Raw genomic sequence first — 21466 nt, forward strand, 5'->3', positions numbered from 1 at the left:
CTCACTATTCCAATAAACTTGGCAGCTAGTCGAAGTGTATTTATCACTTGCATTAATATATAATTACTTTTCAATTTTTTTTTATTAATGTAAGGTGTTTCTAAGTGGTAGTATACGTTTTAAAGACCCTCAATCATTTAACAATGAACGCTCAAATATCTTGCAATTTCTAGTGCTTAAACTATGGATGACAGACAGATACAATTTCGTGTATTTCGTACCGTACTCACTCCAAATTTTGTCATGAATAGTGAGTAGGTGATAGGTTTGAGACTTACCCGCCCCGCATCCACCCTTCTGACATTCTCCAGTGCACTAACTACAACTATATAAATTTTGGATCATTATGAATTTTGGTATAATTTCATAGATTATTCTATAAATTTTAAGATTTTATATGAAATGACTGTAATATAACCAGTTAGGTATAAACATTTTTAGAATCGTTCTCATATCTGAAATTTGTGGGGATAGAAATTTGTGGGTGGACGACAAATGAGTATGATATGGATGGTGGATATCCATTTAGATACTGGGTGTGGGATGAATTTAAGAATGCTACAAGTGTGCATTTAAAATATTTAACCATCGTAGGTGCGAGTAGATGATGAATACGAAATATTAGGTGGGTATAGAGAGGGGGAAGAGATATTTGCTCATGCTTCACCCGTTTGTCATCCCTAACTCAAACCTAAGATCTCTAAAAATAACAATTATAATTTTAACCACCAAATAACTGTTTGTGTGATTAATTTCAATTTAAGATAAATTAGTTTTGTTTTATTTTATTATTTCAGTGTCGTTAGTGTAAAATTAGACATTTTATTATTTGGTATAAATATTAAAAACAATTTTAAAAGAAATTTTATTATTAATTATGTATAACTAATTTAAATGTTGTATATTTATATATTTTGCTTGTGATAATAGTTCACGTCTACTTAAACTTGTAAGAATATGTAACTTAAAACTTGTAAGAATATTTTCTTTGAAGTGTGAAATTTTAAATTGAAGTTTATCGTACACTGATTTGATTTAATTTTATGTTTTTATTTATTCAAATATATAATAATGAATTGATTTGCCAATTTAATTATATAATATTAAATATAATTTTAGGTTTAATATACCAGAGGTAGCTATACTATTTAAAAGTAAAAATTAATCCCTATATTACATTTTTGTAAATTTGAATCAATGTGCTTTTTTTTTAACGAAGTTTAGTCCATGTACTATATTTTTTATAAAACTTTTATCAATTAAACCATCCATCTTTAAACAAATAAAAAACTATTATTAATTGAAACATATTTTTAAAATTATCTATAATAATATTAAATAAAGCAAGTGAATGTCATTTTTTCTTACATCATTTTAATAATGTTAAATTTAAAGACATATTAAATATAAAAATTAAAACATATTAAATATTTTAAAAATAAAAAATATATATTAAATCTCATGGTAATTTAAAGGCTTAATACAAAAATAAGTGTCTAAATCTTACCGTGAAAAATGATTTGATGCCTAAAGAATTTTTCATTAAAAATTGATGCATAACGTTTTCTCAGTTACACTTCTAGGTGCCCCTATTATATTTTTTAAAATTTTTTAATTTATTTAATAAAAAAATATTATTTTTAATTAAAAAAAAAAGAAAAAAATAGCTTAATTTATTTACAAAAGAACCTCAAAACTTAATGAAATTATAAAAAAACTCTAAAAACTAAAATATCTCATTTCAACCCCCTTACCAACTGTGGAACGCTGGAGGAGCATCGACGGAGCGACGACGAGGATGGGTTTTGAGTGGAATTACACGGTGGTTCGAATGGCGGTGACAACGTGGATTATGGACGTAGGGATCGACTGAAATCGATGAAAAAATTATGGTGGCTTAAAATCCGACAAATCTCCGAACGCTTCTCCACGACAAACGGCGGTAACTTACGAAGAAAGTCTAACGTGGTTTTAATCAAAAACGTCAATATTGTTTTTAACCTAAAATATAGAATCATCCTCCAACCGAACACCATATGCAGTTCCCCAGAAATACATCTATAAGGACTTACCGTATGCCCAAAGGGCGTAGGTGCCAACCTAAGGGAGATCATTGGGTCCATAAGATCTTATCCTAGCCGAAGCATAGGTGCCCACATGAAGGGTGTGCCTTCAGGCCCATAAGGACTTACCCAATGCACATAGCAAAGGTGCTACCCTAAGGGAGTACCTTAAGGTCCGTAAGGTCTTACCACTAGGCCCATTGGACCTAGGCGCCCAACCAAGGGTCGTCTTTAGGTCAAAAAGAAATTACCAGCTCGATCAGTCTGAACTAATATAAGAATTACCAGTTTGACCGAAGTTGAACCTGCAGAGACTTCGTACTAGATCACAGAGTATCCCGAAGAAAAATATCTTTCAGACAATAACCAGTGGTAGCAGGAAATCAAAGTTCAGACATACTTATTTATCAGTAAAAATAGTAACCAGAGAATAAGTGTCAAGTAAGCATGATTTAAAATACAATAAATCAAGAATCTTAATTAAATAGGTAAATCATACGGTAGTCCAATCAGAACAAAATAATTTATTTCAAATCAGAGAAAATAATCACGTGCACATGGTATTTCAAACGGATATTTAAAGCATACATTTATATGGCCACAAGAAAACACACCTCGCAAAAAGAAACGTCTGGAGTATCTATCGAGCACCAGTTTCACTACGTTCTTCTGTTGTATGATAACCTAAGTCATTACAAAACATGGTTATAATTTGAGTAATATACAAAAATGAATATTTAACAAGGTTATAAAACTATACGAGTAATCAGGGGCTAGCGCTTACGGACAGATCGAGAGGAATTAGGATGAGCAGATGAACGGTCAGGAGAATCATGGGTACCTTAAATATACGATAACATAAATTAGTTCTCGACCCTAAATTAAATTAAATGCACACTCAGGTTTAATGGTCAATTTAGAGGCTTTCAGGTTCGAATTTGGCAAAACGAACTTCAGCTTCGGACACATGACATCGAAAAATATAAAATATGACTTTTCAAAAATTTAGACTTTTTGGTCAAAGTCAACAGTCAATGTTCAAACTTGACCTGAGTGACGCGATGAACACAGGGGTGGCGGAGATGAGGCAAAACGACAGCTAGAATGACCATAATCGAAGTAAAACTGAGGGAGAAATTGGGTTTTTCGACCGGCTTTTCGAACGTTCCCCCACGGCAGACGACGCGAGGTTTCGGCGATTGGAACCTCGGGCTGTGATCGGACTGAGGCGATACTCCCGATGGTGCTGGCGGTGTCTCCAACCGACAAGCGGTGGTGTCGAGTCGAGGAGGGCGAGCCGACTGGTTTTTCACGATTTTGCGCCTAATTGCATGTCATATTACGCGATCAGAGGGTTGGGGTTAGACCATTGGTCGTTGTTGATCTCGGTGGATGCGACGGTGCACTTCACTGCTGACCACGGGGGGCTGAACGGAGAGCGGCGTAGACAAGGGTTTGTTTAATTGGGGCTAGGGATTTCACTATTGCGGGGTTCTGGAAAATGGGTTGAAACTCAATCGAATTATAATAAAAGATATATTTATTAATTAAAAACACAAATATGAGTCTAGCCTAGTGGCTAGGGCATAGACATTCATAACCTTAGAGTTACGAGTTCAAGTCCTTAAACTTCCTAGATTTTCAAAACTGGTCCAAAAATTTTAGAAACTTTTAGTTTTAAAATCAAATAATTTATTTAATAAATTTAAAATTAAGATTGGGGTGTGACATAATAAAAATATTTTTATTTTTTTAAGTTTTAAAATAAATTCTCAAAATTATCAGGACTCAATACGTGTCACTTAACGGTCAAATTTAACGACCGTTACATTCCAAACACTTAAAAGTGTTCCGATGAAAATGTTAGACACCTAATTTTAGCGAAAAATTCTTTATGCACTACAATATTTTTAGAGGTAAAGTTTAGACACTTATTTTTATGTTAACTCTAATTTAAAATACATTGGTACCATTAACCCTTATTAGTATCACACAAAATAGCACCTGGGACCCTATACTTTTTCAAAAAATAAATCAATGTGACTCTTGACATTTTTTGTATTTAATATGATCTTAAAACTTATAAAAATAAACTAATGTGATCTTTTAACTAATAGTTTTAATCGTTAATTATTATGATACTGATGTGATCTCTGAAATAACAATCAACCGTGATTGATGATATAATAGATAGAATAAATTATTATTATTATTTGATTCGTGTGGAGGTAATGTGGATTGCGCAATCGGCATGCCTAATCATTCAATACAGAGTGAACCCATCATTTGTTCTTTTTGTGCAATGAACCCAATCATATTAGTTTCACACTATCACCATATTTATACCAAACCAAAACTGCATTGAAGATGGCTAATGTCAAAGTTCCAAAATTTCAACTTAAATTCAGATATATTTCTATACTAATACCATAATATGTTATAATGATTAATTTTAATTACCTCGCACGAATATATAATTACAATATAATTATAATCGTACTTGTAATAAAATAAAGTAAATTTTAAGATAGGGTTTGCCAAAAGTGGGACAATCATTGCGGACACCATTGAAAAACTAGCAAATCTCGATTTATCTTGACTGGAGAGAGACAGCAAAACAAGGCAGGCGTGAAGATTAAAGGTGAAATTACAGGCCATGTTATTATTTCAAGCGGGAAACTTTGTTTTTTAGGTAAAATTTCACTATGAGTCCTTAAATAATACGTAAATTATAGAGGATGTAGTTTTATGTTCTGATTTGGTCATTTTTAGCTCTTAAATTTTATAAATTTAATCCTAATTCAACCGATGAATTTTATATCTTTCAAATGAAATTACCATTACTTCATGTACTATACTTATAGATTTAAATTTTATATTTATGCATAGTACAAGGACTAATGAGAAATTAGCCAGCCTTTTACTTTATAATTGATTTTGTTCAAACACCTAATTCTTGTCGGCATATTTGATCATGAGCTGAGATTGAACAATAACCTTTTCTAATTCAAGTTTTGTTATTAAAAAAATCAATTATAATGATAAAATTATTTTCGAAATATAAAATTAATTAATTTTATAAAATATATATAAGCATTGAATCTAAACGAATGATTGAGATTGAGAAAAAAATAATATTAATATATAAATTTTAACCTCAGTCGTTTATTTAGATTCATCCAACGACTATATTTTATAAATATTTTAAATCATAATACATTATACTAATTTTATTTAAAGTATGAAAATGTGAATGAAACTATTATTATTATAAATGGAGTAGTAATAATTAACTTATCTAATGCCTAAATCCATTAAATAAATCATTTGATGTACCACGAAACTTTTTTACTTGTCGTAAAATGGAAAAAGGAAAAGTAATGAGTGTGTAAATATTTGCAATGAGGACTTAATCATAGCATTAGCGTTGGTGGGCAGTAGAATTCATGCCCATAATCATCATGATCAACCCAATAGCACATACCATTATTTAAAAATATATATAATGTTTAGGCAAAAAGAAATTAATAATTAATCAATTAAGAGCATGTTATTAATTAATTGCCAGTCTTAATTCACATGCTTATCGTAAAAAGAATAACTTCAGTGACCGAAAATGTCTTATAATATACGATTTTAATCAACTCTTTTTAGATTTGCGAAAATGACCAACAAATTCGCAACGCGGACTCCAATTTCGCAAATCAGTTTTTCAAATTCGCAACGCGATATGTAAATCGCAACGCGAATTTGTAATTCGCAACACAGAAGTCAAATTCGTAACACAGAAGTCAAATTCGCAAAGCGCGTTTATTTTCATAACGCGTTGCGAATTTGAAAACCGCGTTACGATTTTGAAGAACCGCGTTGCGATTTTGGAGAATCGCGTTGCGAATTTGAAAACCACGTTGCGATTTTGGAAACTGTGTTGCGAAACTGGAGTTCGCGTTGCAAATTTGTTGGTTATTGTCGTAAATCCAAAAAAATTTGGTTAAAATCGTATATTATAAGACATTTTCGGTCACTAAAGTTATTTTCTCTATTGTAAAGCCCATTTATTTGGATGTCCTTTGGATGCCCGTCCTACCAATCATGTTGATTCAAGTGGAAAACAGTTTGATATCGCTTAAGCATATCTCAAGTTCGAGTTCTTGTATACCCAAAAAATCTCTGTTGCGATACTCACCCACCAATACTAGGTGTACGAATTTATCCAAATTAATCAAGGTAAAATCTTAAGAATCAGGAGTACAACCAAAAAAAAGACAAAGGTCCAATTTTGTTGGACATGTGAAGTTACAAGAGATGTGGATACAAATGGAACATTTGGAAGGGCAAACCTCATATTTCGGTGGCCATCGTTGTCTGACTTTTGACTTTATGGACAAAGTTTGTAGCTAAATTACAAGTGTTTTTTCATTATGTCCACACCATTTTGAGGAAAATCTTTGCCATGAAGACACTATTCAAATCTTAAAAATTTTATCAATAAATAATTAAGACTCAAATTGTTTGTAAGAGTATTTATTAATTTGTTTTACTTATTGTTTATAATCAATAAACAATACTAAGTACCAAAATTTCCTTAGCCCTCTTAATACTATCATTTTTGTTATGTTTTTGTCACTCAATTATTTTTAATATTATATATGATGTTATTTTGATTTCATTTTGATCATCCGTCGTTAAGATTACGGAATTATTGATGTAATTTTAAAAAAATAAGTGATGATGTGATATGTTTATGGTTACATGTTAGCATCACCGTGATTTTTTTGTACTAACTTCAAAAATAGCTCCAAATGTTACCAAAATGGTCATTTTGTCCCCTATTCTATTTTTTGAAAGCATTTTGGCCCTCACATTCACTTGGAGGCAAAAATAAAACCCTCTGTAGATAAAATTATTAGCTAAAGTACGATTAACGCTCCAAAATAATGTTTTTTTAACCTAAAATGAATGAGGGCTAAATATCTCCCAAAAAATAAGCGACCATTGTGATTGTTTGTCAAATGTTAGGGGTTCTTTTGACCTAAAATGAAACGTTGGGGCCAAATGCTCCAAAAAATAGAATAGCGGGAAAAATGTCATTTTTTAAAACATTGGGGGGCTAATTTGGCATTATGCCTTAATTTTTTAATGGTAGGTGACCAAAATGAAACAAATATAATGTTAGGTACGATTTTGAAATAAAAATAATGAACTGACCAAAACATAACAAAAGTGATGTTGGGTATTAAACATGTAGTTTACCCTATTTTTTGCCTAATAAAATAATTCTTTATAATTAAATATGATAAATTAAGTTTACTCTCTTAAAATTTAAATTCAATAGTATTCTTTAAAATTTAATAATCTGATTTTTTTGGATGTTTATTCTGATTATGCATGTGATCAGCTTGTTACAATGTTACATAATTTCCTTAGAGACCTTTGTTGGCTGTGTGACCTTCAAGAATAATCTTGGTTACTTCAATAAATTAGCGGGCGAGTGTTGACACAAGTAGTTGAGATTCAGAAATTTGAACTTATAAGGCTAAATTCAAATTCTACTATCGCTCTTGATGGGTAATCTGTAAATTCCTATGTAAATCTCAATTGACTTAAATATGATCTGATCATGAACTAAGGGAACCACCTTTGACCTAACTTTAAATTACCCATACTTCAATAAGTAGCAACACGGATATTAATAAGCTTCAAAATTAAATTTTTATTTTTATTCTTATTCAAAAAGAGTATCACTATTTTATCATTGTCACGAAAACAAAACATCCATCCAATAAAGGAATATAAAAAGAAAAGAAAAAAACTACTTTCCGCATTGTGTTAAAGTGGATTGAAATCATTAGATCAAGTAGCTTTCACTTGCATGCTTAAATTTCACATTGTAATTTTATTTTATTATCACCGATAAATTTATTTCAGTAATTAAATGAATTATTATTATTCTTAGATATTACGGATTTGAGTACCAGCAACTGCAACAGAGTGATTATGTGTTCATTGTTAATGGTTGAGAATATTTAGAATAAATATTACTTTATAATTACCGCTTAATCAAAAAATAATTTTATTTTATAATTATAATTTAGATTAGTTATTGTTAGAGATAGATAGATATATATTATGTTGGGTTTGATTTTGATTGACCCGAACCTGATTCGAGTATTTTATTCTTTCATCTATCATTCGATCTAAATTTAGAGAGCTTTTATCAGACTTGAAATTTGATTTAATTTTTTAGATATAATATTCTATTTTTATTAAGTAAAATAAGGATATAACTAAAAATATATACAAGGAGATATATTATTTTAATTATCTCAAATATATAAAAAATAATTATAATATTATTGGGTCGAGTCAAGAGAATTTCATTATAAATTTAAATCTAGTCCAAACTCAAAATTTTAAAAACAATCTCAACCATTGTATGGTCAAGTTAAAACTTGTCGAATTTAAACCTCATATACATCTTTCAATATACCGTACAAACTTATTATAAGATACCGCTCTAAATCTAATATATTCTATTCACAATATTAATAACTTTTAATTTTATATAAAAAATTAACATCTTATTTTATTATATCAACTTATAATTAAAATTTTTATTTATTGGTTTGTGAATTTCTTCATTCAGTAAACTCACCGAATTAATCATACAAGTGGTCCAAACTAAAAAAGTGTATTTCACAATTCTTTGTCCAAATTCCACATGAAAATTGCCACTAATTTGCAACTCAATTTCCCATTTTGACCAAACCCTCACCACTATAAATAACAAGGGAACTCCGCATAGTTTGCATCAAACAAATCCATACACACAAAGCTCACATACACTCAAACACAGACCAGAAGAGAAGAATGAAGACATCATACACGGCAGTGTTCGCGGCGGCAGCAGTGGTGGTGCTCCTACTGCTGACGGAAGCGGAGCTGTCGACGGCGGTGACGTGCAACCCGACGCAGCTGAGCCCTTGCGTGGGTGCCATAACATCAGCTCCACCGTCCAAGGCGTGCTGCAGCAAGATCAAGGAACAGAAGCCTTGCCTCTGCCAATACCTCAGGAACCCCAACCTCAAGAAATTCGTCAACACACCAAATGCCAGGAAAGTTGCCTCCACCTGTGGGACTCCCTTTCCAAAGTGCTGAAAAACCTCTCCTTTTCACCATATGAATGTGGTTTATTATAGCAGCGGTGTGGGATTATCTTTGTTTTGATGTCTTTAGTAAGCACTAAGTTCATAGCCTCTGTCATTGTCACGTTTCACCACTTTGTTTACTGTTTCTGTGTGATCTATCTGAGATATTCTACCAGTTGTTGCAGACGTAATCTTGTTTAATGGAAATCAGTGTTGGATTATTACTCTTACTAGAGGTCGTTGAAGTATGTTCAAATGATCTTTCTGGCTATTGAACTTTCAAAAGCTACAAAATGATCATTAAATTTATTAAAATGTTATAAAATGAACACTAAGACATTATAATAAGCGTAGAAATCCGATAACTTCAGTTGTCCTACGACCATTTGTACAACTTTTGATTTTGCCCCACCAATTCAACCGACTTAAGTCTTAACCAATGATTCTCTGTTCAACCGGCCAATCCGATTCATTTCAGACAACTATGCATATAAGAACATGATCTTAGTATTAAAAGAAAAAAAAAAAGACAATTTTATACTATGTTCTTATGACATGGTCGACGGATCTTGACCGGGTCATTACACTTTCTATATTGCAATGGACCTTACACAAAAACAGAGCCAAAAACCAGCATAAACCATTTCTGATGGATGGGGAGTAAAGGACATAAAGATTTCACCAAATGAACCAAAATTCCTTTGTTGAAACATGAAGAGTACAAAGAGGATATTCAACGGGCCAACGAATGTCACATTTGGGCCAACGAAACAACCCATGAATTGAAACTTCAAATTAATTCATTTATACCGAAGAAATATCATAAGCTGTATAAAATTAAAAATATAAATACGAATGTAAACAATTTATGAAAATTAAAACTCCAAAATTAATGGTATGTAAATAAGTAGAAAGTAAGACTTTACAGACTTGAATCATGACAAGGTTCCTTTAAAGATGCCGATGTTAAAACTCGAATTCAAAAACTAAACATTAGGTAAAGCCCGTATATACATGTCGTGTAATCATAGGCATGTATTCAAGAGTCAACTACTCGGATAACAACCCGTATATAGATTGTTTGTATTGTAGAGCAAAGCCAATCTGCATAGGTGCCGAGATTGTAAAATGTAGATTATTAGCATTAGATCAACCACAATGTAACATGAACTCTATTCATTGCACCGAGTCGGTAAAGCCCGGATTTTCGAATGAATAATGAAACAATGATGCTATGATTTCCACATCTCAGATAAGAAGAATATGCATAGCATGAAGATGATATACAGACACACACACATATATCAATTAAGCGTAAGTATGCACAAAGATATTAGATAGCATATCATCGGACCTAGTAGTAGTAAAACTGAATGAAAAGCAAAGCGCAAAGCAAAACCATACCTACACTTGAGGCTTTTCAAATCGAGACTCGAGAGCCAGAATGTTTCAAAATTGAATTTCGAAATGTGTAACATCCAAATACAATTCCAGTGTTCAAATTCCAATAAACCACAAACCCCAGATAAAAACATAAACTATAGGTTTACAGTAGAACTAACCTTGAGCACACAAGAAGGCAGAATACAAGGGATGATTTATCAGCCAATTTCTCTTAAGCAGTTTCTGACAAACGGATAAAAAAATTTTGATGCTATAGAAGGAAATCAGGAATCACTGACGTTTGTGCAGGAACTTTCAAAGGCTCCTCGGCTCTTTGTATTGATTTATGCCTACCACTACGGTTCTTTTTTTCTTTCTGAACAGTATCTTTTCTTTCCTCGTCATTTTTCTTCCTTGGACTTCTCTGTCTTCTCTCTTTACCTTGACTTCTCCTTCTTGAACTAGAATTTCCATCTCCAACTGCACTTTCTTTTGATTCCACATGAGGATCTGTATGTTGTTTTTCCTTTCCTTTTCTCTTGCTAGAATTAGAAAGGTTGCTTTGAGACGAAGTGGGTAGAATATCTTCACTACCAAAAAGAACTTCACGAACAGCACCCGAAAGTGAATTATCTCTCGACTCAGGCTGCTTCATTGCAACAGGTTTCTCATTCACTTCATCCAATTTCACCACCACAGGCCTAGGCTTGCTGTGGTTCGGTTTTCTCTTGGGAACAAGTGATTCCGCTGTGAGTTTAACAAGATGATCAGCATTATCATTGATATCACCCTGTAATGTGGGGTCATTGGCGGGAGGATAATCATTTGAAATTATTTCACTCTTTCTCAAAGGAAGATAATACAACCCATGGCGCTTACGATGCTCAGCCAACAGCGAAGTGGACTCGTGTGGTTGTTCAGAGTCTTCTTTAATCTGAAGGCTAGAAAAAGACAACCCATCCTTCTCCTCATTAGGATTTCCAAAAGAAAATGAGTTCGATGAAGATGGTTCAATATCACCACATATCATTTCCAAGTCACTGAGGTTCTCCTTAAGCACTAGCCCATTTGGTAGACAAACTTTTCCCTGTGCACTTAAAGAAACAGGTCCAAGCTCCTTGGAAAAGGCATCATGCATCAGTTTGATGATTTGGAAGTTTCCACTCCTTTTCCCTCTGAATCCTTTTTTTCTTGAATAGAAGAATTCAGAATTTCCGGTTTTGTCAAATCAACAAAACCAAGCAAATTTCGTGCTCTCTCCTGTACTTCCACATCATGGCTTCCTAATAGAGGGCCAAAAGCTAACTCAACCAGATTCAATAGGTCTACAATGGACTCCTCGGTGATAGGAGCAGAAGCACGTGTCTGGCCATGTACAACAGTCGCATCTGCACCATTTTCAACAGAAAAATCGTCAAATAATTCGTAGGAAGCAGATGCTGAAACTCCAGAAGGCAAATAATCCAGGGATGCAGAGGGAGCAATACTTTCCCCTTGCATAATGCAAGTATGCAGGCAAAACACTAACACTTTAAAGGCAGACTGAATGTAAATTGCCCTTATAGATGGTGGCAACAAATTAGTGCGAGGCTGTAATAGTGCTTCCATGAGTTCTAATGGGTTCCTGGAAAACTCAACATATTCTCCAGATTCCCAAGCTGCAGCAGATAATACACCATGCAAGAAAGAATTTCCAAGTAAGGCGGGATCAATCAGCAAATCACGAGCAACGTGAACAAGTTCTGGCCTAACATCCTTGACCCTCAAACCAATATCAATTAACTGGTTTTCAATTTCATCTCCCATCTGGCAATGTGGGATTCTAGACATCTCACCAAGAAGTGATACATACCAATCGAAGTCAACAATAATCTCATAAAGATTCCTCGAACAAGTTGACAGAATAGAACCAAGAATCTCATTACAAAACACGGGATCAGATTTAAGTGCATAATTGACCAAAACCCTGGACATTTCAGACACATTATGTTCAGATACCATTGCCATCACAAGACGCAAGGATTCAATCTTTATATTAGGATCCGCATCACTCAATGACTTAATTACAACTTCCTTATTCTCCGCCACAGCCCACAAGTGCTTTTCAGCTACAATCCTAAGAGCCTGCAATCCGAGGTACTTAAGATTTGGATCCTCGTCCACCAAAAACCCACGAACCTTTCCAACCGCAAGCCTCACAGCAGATTCATACTCGCTTAAACTAGTAACCACAGTCCTAATGCACTCAAACAATAATGACGTCGCCCCAGTATTCCTCATAAGATCACAAATCGGCTCAACAACCCGTTTTGCTAGCCTCGGTTCAAGAGGAGCCAACTTAGAAAAAATCTTCAAGACCTTAATTGAAACCCAATTGCTTTTGAATCAACCAGAATCTTATAAAACTCGGGTGCCAAAGGAAGATACGATTTGGGATCTTTACAAACAAGTTCAGAAAACACCCCAACAACCGCCGACAAAATCTGTGGATCAGAATTCTCTAAATTCTCAACTAAACGCTTAAAACACACCCTAACGGAATCCGGGTATTTCTCAAAAACCCTTAAAACTACAGCTACGGCCCTTTTCCGAACATAAAGCTTATTACTAGACAGTAAAGTGAAAACTTCCGGGGTCAAATCTCTAGCGAGATCAACGTTAGCGATTCTAGACAAGCATTGAAGAGCAAGACTTACTTCGAACTCATTGGTACTGTTAAGATCCTTACGCAGATGATTGGTAATGAGGAGAAGAATGGGAGTGGAATCGTGGAAGGAAAGCAAGATCGCGTGGTAAGCAATCTTCTTGTGGGAGAAACGAGGGGAAGAGAGTACTTCCAAGGCGGGGAAAACGGCGAAGGACATGTCGTGGAAGTGGAGATTGGAGAGATAGGAGAGCTTGAGGAGAGCTGTGGATTTGGTGGAGAGGTCAGTCGATTTGATCTCCTTGCGGATTTCTTCGAGGGATTTGGAGATGAAAGCTTGCTCGCCGATCAGCTGTTGTCTTAGGCCTTTGATTAGGTCCTCTAAACTGCGTTGGAACAGGGAATCCATGAGCGATGGACCTGACATCGCCAATTGTGAGGGGAAAAGGGGATTTGGGTGTTTGATGGATTACTATGATTGTTGCATTGGAATTTGGGAGGTTTTTGGAATTGAAATTCTCTGCCAATTTTTGGGTTTGAGAACGAAAGGCAAGTCCCCTCTCTTTTTCCTTTTTTTACTACTTTAATGGGAGAGACGACAGATGATGAAATGATGTATTCATCGTGTAAATTTGATCGAAAATGAACTTGTAATTATTTTAAGAGAAAATTCTATGCTTACACACTAAACTTTACTTTATATTTTATTTCACTCACCGTATTTTTAATTTTTAAATTACTAATTGAACTTTAGACATTAAACTTTTTTTGTCACTCGATCGTTTACTCGGTAATAAAGTGCTTACGTGGTTTATTTTAATAATAAAACATGCCACACATTTGCTCGCTAAATTTACTCTCTCTCCTATTTCACTCATTATACTTTTAATTTTTTTCAATTTTAATTTAACAAAGTCATAACGCCATTAGAAATTTAACGGTCGAGTGACAAAAAAAAGTTCAATGTCTAAAGTTCAATGAACAAATTAAAAAAATTGAAAGTACAATAAGTGAAATAGGAAAAAGAGTAAAGTTCAACAAATAAGAGTGTAATTTACCCTTATTTTAATTTTTTATAATATCTTTGATATTTGATTTATATATGAAAAAGTAGGTTTAATACCAAAATAAGTATCCAAACTGTATCGTTTTTTTTTAAATAGGTGCATAAACTATTTTTTAACTCATCCAAGTGCTTAGCGTTACAAAGTTACCCATTTAGGTGACCGGAACGTCAACGATGTTAATTTTCCTCATTAAGTGACATATGTCACAATATGGTGATTTTGAAAAAAAAATTAAATATTAGAAATATTATGATATATATATATATAAACACTAACTTTTCTTAGATTATAAAACAACCCCAAAATCCTAAATCATAACATTAATCCTCCGCTATCGCCTTTCCGATCGCGACCACAGCCACTGACATAATCCCTACCATCCTCCTACTCATACATTATCATAGTTTTCGTCGATTGGTCGTCATAATCATGTAGGATCATGATTTTCATCCTAAAGTTCACAGGATATAAAACGTTGATTCTTCGTGTAACACCCATAACTTGTATACGTCTCGAAATACGAGTTATAAAAGTTACATTAATCTTTCAGACATCCATTGATCATAAATGCTTAAATTGTTTTTCCTTTTTAAACATTTTCTATTTCTACTTAAAAACTTTTCCTTTTCCTATAAAATCATAAAATAATATTTGATCATTGAAAATGAAATAGATTTCAAGCAGTCTAGTGTTGCTTCATAACTATATAAAACTGCCTAAACACTACTTAATTTAAAAACCATTTAAAACATAATGTTTATATTATTCACTCATAAATACGATCATAACTAAAATTAGGCAAAACTAAAAATTAATCTTAGTTTACTATTACATACCCTTTTAAAATAAATTCAGTAAAACATACCATCAGGTGTAATGTACATGCCACTGATAAGTCAAAGATAGGATGTCTTACTGATTATGTAGGTAGGTTTGACCTCCAAAAGATGTTCAGAAAGCTCCTCACTTCACGTCCTTTTCTATATTCGAACCTACGCATGAAAATCATCATGCACTAAGTAAAACTTAGTGAGGTAATAATATAGCTAAATTGATATAAAACATAAATTCCATAAAGTATACAACATAAAACTGTAATTTAAATAAAAAAAAACATTAAAACTTTCAAATCTAGCTAGTCAAGTCGTTTTCCTCTTGAAAACCTAAAAATCATCATCACAAGATTTTTATCAAAAATAATGTAAATCAACCTCAAATGTCATAAACAACTCATTTTCTTTTCATTCGAACATATTTCAGAACTTTCATTTTAATTTCATATTTCTTTCTTTCATATTCTTGTCATAACTTTCACATTTACTTCTATATCTCAATGTATATGTAAGAGAATGCAATGTATGTGAGTCAGATGAGTGTGCGCAATAAGCACTTCAGTGCTATCATCGTAATCATAATATCCACTCCAAGTGCAATCATATCACTTGCACCAATGGTGCTACACATAATTTACACAAATGTATTAGATCATAATCGTAATCACTCTACCTCATGACATGCCAATTGTACGTACGACTCTCAATGCAACATACAATGGGTTTTCAAATTATATCTTATTCGTTTCATAATCAATATTTCAACTCAAAATCATTTACCAATCATTCTCATAAAAATCATAATTTTGACAGTTCACACCCTAAACACTCATAAGATTTTATATAAACATTATGAAAATAATTCATATTTAAAATAGAAAACATGCTTTAAATAATACGAGGTTGACTTATCACAAGTCATCCTCAATCAAAATAACTACATAAATAAATAAATTGCATTCACTTTGACACTTTATTAATAAATCAAAATATAAGTCTCACTAAGTTTTAGAATTAATTCTTTGTTTTTAAATGCTTCGACTACACAATTTATCAAAATTTTATATTCTGACATTTTACACTACCTTCAAAGAAATATTATTTTATATTAATATACATGCTTAAAAATTATTTGGCTCATACCACTGAAACCTAGACTCAAATAAAAATCTAATCATATATGTCACTTCATCTAGTTCCACTTGTACAATTTATAATGAATTTTCAAAGTTGACTTACAGGAGTTGTTTTGAACAGATTTTGCTGCTCTGTTTTCTGACCCATACTCAAGTAAAAATTCATATCTCTTTGTACACTAATCGAAATCATTAGTCGTTTGTTTTAAACAAAACTATACTGATATACAAATTCAACATTATAAAGATCATTCTCTAATCATTTCAGTATAATTTATAGTAATTTCTGAACTTACTGTTGAAATCTTGAATTCTAGGCACTTTCCTAACTCATTCCATACTTCTATTACTTACCGAATGAACATATAGGCTTGAATCACAATTCACATAACATTAGGAGTCACTTCCTAATGTAGTAACTCCAACAATGGCTCATCGCAAGTTAATGTTTACTCGATAACATAAATACAAATTAAATGCACTCACTTTTGCCTCATTATCAAACCTTATCCACGATAATCTTCTCAATCACTCATCTTTTCCTTCCCTTTTGAGTTACTTGGATACTATATTTATCGTGGTCTGTGAATGTTATATAATAACATAAAATATTCAAACTATATGTTAGTATCGAACTAACATAATCTAAGTTTAATTATAAAATTCGATAGAGATAAAATCGATACTTAAATCAATATAAAACTAAATCATGTTTCCCATCAAAATTTCAAACTTCTCAAAATGCTTATTCGATCCCATAAATATTTATTTCCAGTATCAACCCTTCAACTTGTGCCAAATACACAATCAAGCCATTAATTATGATTTGTTTTTCTAAAATTCACCTTATATTTTCCACTAAATTCATAATGATCATTCACCATTACGGTCATTGCACTTTAATTTCTAAAATTTCCATCACCTTAATAAAGTTCTCAAATCAATATTTTAGCATTCAAAAACTTGCAATTTCATCCTAAAACTTCTTAAACTTTTCGAATTTAACCACCCATCTATATAAACTTGTAATTTGATACCAACTCAAGAATCAAAATGCATTGCCTTGAGATAGATTACTCGGGGTCATGTATTTCAATTTCCGACGATCATTAGAGCCTAGAGGGTTATATATCGATATGTGTCATAGTTGCAAGCAATGAATTCATGCACCGATAAACTCCAACAACAAGAATGGAAACCATACACGATTTTCAGTCACTATACACTCGAAGACGAAGACGAAGATGAAGACTTGAAGAATTCGTTTGTTATTTTGTAATTTTTGGAAGTGAAAGTTCTCACTGTACATAATAAATTTCACCAATGATTCACTGTCCCCATATTCGGATACCTGATTCACTAATAATGTGTAGATATTAAACACGAATGCAAGTAATGCTTGTTAAAGGGAAAATGATGGAATGACAAGGGAAGAGCTTAGTTTTGTTGCCTTGCAAGAAACAATTTCACAAAAAAAAAGACCACTGCAAGGGCACCAAACAACCAATGCTCCATGATTAGATTACAAGTGTATACCAGTTCCAGAAGCTATAGTACAAACAATTTTTATATAAAACAAATGGTGACACCACAAAAAAGAAGAAAATTCCTTCAATAAAAAGATAAGCAAACCCAAATCCTCTTTATCTACAATTCTAAATTGTGTTACTCGAACTCGGGTGTGCGTCCGACATGAGTATGTTTAGATTATCCTAAGTTCTTCAATATGTCGGACATGAGTACTTTAAGAAAAAATGAAGAGTCGGAAAGAACATGTCTACACAATATTTGATCGAGTCCCACAAGCCATGAGATCAAAGGGGTACCTGTTTTCCTTTTGTCTCCTGAGCTTTGTCACACACTCAAAAGATTATGCATCAACATGTACATAGTGAATATCAATAATGGGAAAAATGGAGGTGAAATTTCATTTCCTGCTCTTCTTAGCTTTCCCATTACGTAACAAGGAACCTAAACCGAAGAGATTCACCGTCCCTTTCGAGATGTAAGGCGGCGGAACGTTCAAGACCGGACTGATTCGAACGCCATTGCCGTATGCATAATTCCCATTGTTTTTCTTCAAAGGAGGCTTCTGAGGAAACTGATAAGCCATTGAATTACCATGCTTGTTACCGTCTTTTATAGACGACGATCGTTTCGGATTGGCGAATGAGCCGGTCGAATTGCTTCGCGAAAGAAGCGGTATAGAGCAAATCAAGCTCTTCTTTTTGTCACAGTTGAGGCTGCTACTTCTCTTGAAACCCCAAAACGACTTGGGCTGCGTCTTTTCTTCCATGTCCTTGATCCGAACCTCGACCGACGACGACGATGATTTAGGCCGTGGAGGAAGCGAAGCAACCGATGGAGCTTCACATTTTTTGACCACTTTTGGAAGTATCATTCCGTTTGCAAACAATTCATCTGCCGATGAATATTGTTGCTCGAAGTTGATGCTGCTGCAAATGCTGAACTCGAAATCCGGACAGGGCTTCAACAGCATTGTGTCCCTTCGAGATTCACTCGGTTCTGTCGTTGCTTGGATTAGATCATGCGAAAACGACACCCGAGGACTTGTTTCCGAACACATATTGTTGTGTTTTTCGCTTTAAAAAACAGGGTTTTGAAGATTTAGAAGAATCCGATAACGTAAACAGGTGGGAAAAGGAATTCAACTACGGTAGGCGGGGGGAGAAATTTGAAGTTTTGAACATTGACAACGATTCATTGAACTGAAAATACAAGTCAAAGAAAAGGGAAATGACTATTTTTTTGTGGATTTCGAGGAACATAAAGGACAAAAGACCAGGAGTTTTGTCTGGGAGAGTTAATGGATCAAACAGAGATATATAAATCTTTCAAATTTTCCTGCACATCAAACAGAGGTAAAGGACAGGAGGGAAGAAAAAAAACTGGGAAACAAAGGCAAAATTTTCCTGGAAAATATAGAGAGAGGGGGGGGGAACACGGTGGGAAAATCCAAGCAAGATTTGCTTAACAAAAAGGAAAATTTAACCTTTGAAAGGGAATCAAAGACACGGCGCAAATGAAGGGAATAGTTGAGAATTTAAGGGAAGCGTGAAGTTTTTGAGAGCGTAATGCAAGAAGAAATTTGCTCACTTTTGCAAGGAAAAACAAAAGTTAAAACCTTTCTCAACGTAAAATTGACCATTTGGAATTGCCGTCTCAACCACTCTTATGATGACCGTTTCTTCTCTATATTATGAACGACGACGAATAACTTGGATTATTGTAAAATGAGTTATTAAAATTATCAGTTTTAATATTTATATTTTTAATTTTTTAAAAATCATACTTAAAATTTAGTTTTTATTTTATTTTATTACCCGTTATTAAAAATTTAACACATTTAGTACTTAAATTATCGGTTTTAGTCCGTTTTAGTATCTAAACTTTTAATTTTTTTTCAAAACTTAACGTTGAATTTTGAACATAGTACTACAATGAAACAAAAACTAAAGTTTTTTACGACATGTACTAAAATTAAACAAAAACTGAACTTTATGTATGATTTTGTAAAAATTGAAAGTTTAACTATTAAAATATACCAAAAATGATAATTTAAGTACAAAACGCACGTAAATTAATTTTACGCTTTTTTTTCGAGGTTTTTTATATTCTATAATATTTTGAATTATATTTAAGATTAGTCAAATTTCTTATCACTTAATTTAATAAATAATAGTAATTTACAGATATTTAATAATATGATATAAAATGATCAATAAAATTAATAGATTAAAAAAACTTATAAGGTCCATTTCAAATTCAATAATGAACAAATTAAACTCTCAAAATAAACATAACAATTTAATCCAGTCAATTTTAAAAGTGAGCAATCGAGGACAATAGGTTTTGTTTTTATATTATGTGAAAGTTCTAAATTTAGTTGTACTATTCAAATTTTTAAATTTTTTGTCTAAACCCATGTAAAATCTGTTAAGAAATTCTATTAATGTCACGGATAAATTATATTTTTAATTCTAGTTCTCTTAACTTTATGGTCGTGGGATCGAGTCTCACGGTAGGTAATTCATAATTCTGACTGTCGGAGGTCTCCCACGGAAGCTTCTCTAAATCTGGCGTTGGGGGCAGCCTACTATCTTACCTCTCCCTTATCTCATTACATATGGGAATAAGGTCAGCTAATTTATTATAATATAAAGATGAAATGTACAACTTACAATCAATGTGAATATTGATGATAGAATTCGACCTATTTGATAATTAGTCCTTTTTGAAAGCCCACATATATAATTTTTCATCTTTTAGGGCGTTGAATTTAAAGCATTAATCGAGTGTTTTTTTTTCAACCTTTTGGTGATGAATTTGAAAAGCTTTTTGACATTGATTTTTTACCTTTTGTGGTTGGGATAAATTTGAAGCTAAGATAAAGGAAGAACCACATTTTCAACATTTATGTTCTGCCCGTCCTCCCTTCCCCACCATTTTCAACATTTAGGAGTTTTATTAAGTTTAAAGTAGAACCGAATCATGCTTTTCGTCGTTTGACCGTTACGATGCTAACGTGACAGTCTATCTCACTTGTTTGAGTTACCAATTTATCTCATTTATCATATTACCTGCCACGTTATCAACTACTGTTGAGCGTCATCTCAGTACCGTAACAGTCAACGACGAAAAATTCTGGTCAAAGAGTTATATTAGGCTTATTTTATGAGTTAAAAAGGTCACGTTAAGAGATAAATAATATAAGGGTCGATTTTTTTTAATTACATAGACCACAAATACCTTTTTGCCATTTTTTTCATGTATAAATTTTGAAGAGAAAATAACCTCAGTGACCAAAAATCTTAGATAATATACGATTTTGACCAACTTTTTTTGGATTTGCGAAAATGACCAACAAAATCGCAATGCGATATCTAATTCGTATTGCGATCTCCACTATCGCAAATTCACATTGCATTTCGCGTTGCGTTTTTCCATTTCGCGTTGCGATAGTTGGAGATCGTGTTGCGATTTTCCATTTCGCGTTGCGATAGTTGAAATCGCAACGCGATCTCCATCATCGCAAATTCGCGTTGCATTTCGCGTTGCGATAGTTGAAAATCGCGTTGTGATTTTCCATTTCGCGTTGCGATAGTTGAAAATCGCGTTGTGATTTTCCATTTCGCGTTGCGATAGTTGAAAATCGCGTTGCGATTTTCCAT

The 21466-nt window shown here is 32.9% G+C and overlaps 3 protein-coding genes across 3 annotated transcripts; 1 reads left to right on the plus strand and 2 right to left on the minus strand.

Annotated features, from left to right (window-relative positions):
- Nucleotides 1-8859: 8859 nt before the first annotated feature.
- LOC120118420 (non-specific lipid-transfer protein 2-like) lies at nucleotides 8860-9441 on the plus strand. The gene has a single exon (XM_039138448.1). It carries the CDS (start codon nucleotides 8934-8936, stop codon nucleotides 9219-9221), a length of 288 nt encoding a protein of 95 aa, XP_038994379.1. The 5' UTR covers nucleotides 8860-8933; the 3' UTR covers nucleotides 9222-9441.
- A 1221-nt stretch (nucleotides 9442-10662) lies between these two features.
- LOC120118419 (AP-3 complex subunit delta-like) lies at nucleotides 10663-13787 on the minus strand. The gene is given in 3 exon segments (XM_039138447.1): nucleotides 10663-11743; nucleotides 11746-12972; nucleotides 12975-13787. Coding segments are annotated over 3 exon segments (2796 nt in total). The 5' UTR covers nucleotides 13666-13787; the 3' UTR covers nucleotides 10663-10865.
- A 4414-nt stretch (nucleotides 13788-18201) lies between these two features.
- On the minus strand, nucleotides 18202-18861 carry LOC120118805. The gene has a single exon (XM_039138775.1). The coding sequence runs from the start codon at nucleotides 18859-18861 to the stop codon at nucleotides 18202-18204; it is 660 nt and encodes a 219-aa protein (XP_038994706.1).
- Nucleotides 18862-21466: the final 2605 nt, after the last annotated feature.

Source organism: Hibiscus syriacus, unplaced genomic scaffold (genome assembly GCF_006381635.1).
Source record: "Hibiscus syriacus cultivar Baekdansim isolate YM2019G1 unplaced genomic scaffold, ASM638163v2 tig00110328_pilon, whole genome shotgun sequence".
NCBI lineage: Eukaryota > Viridiplantae > Streptophyta > Magnoliopsida > Malvales > Malvaceae > Hibiscus > Hibiscus syriacus.

What these genes read in the sequence shown, in the direction of transcription:
- LOC120118420 (XM_039138448.1), top strand. Translation starts at nt 8,934, where the DNA reads ATGAAGACATCATACACGGCAGTGTTCGCGGCGGCAGCAGTGGTGGTG.
- LOC120118805 (XM_039138775.1), bottom strand. Translation starts at nt 18,861, where the DNA reads ATGTGTTCGGAAACAAGTCCTCGGGTGTCGTTTTCGCATGATCTAATC.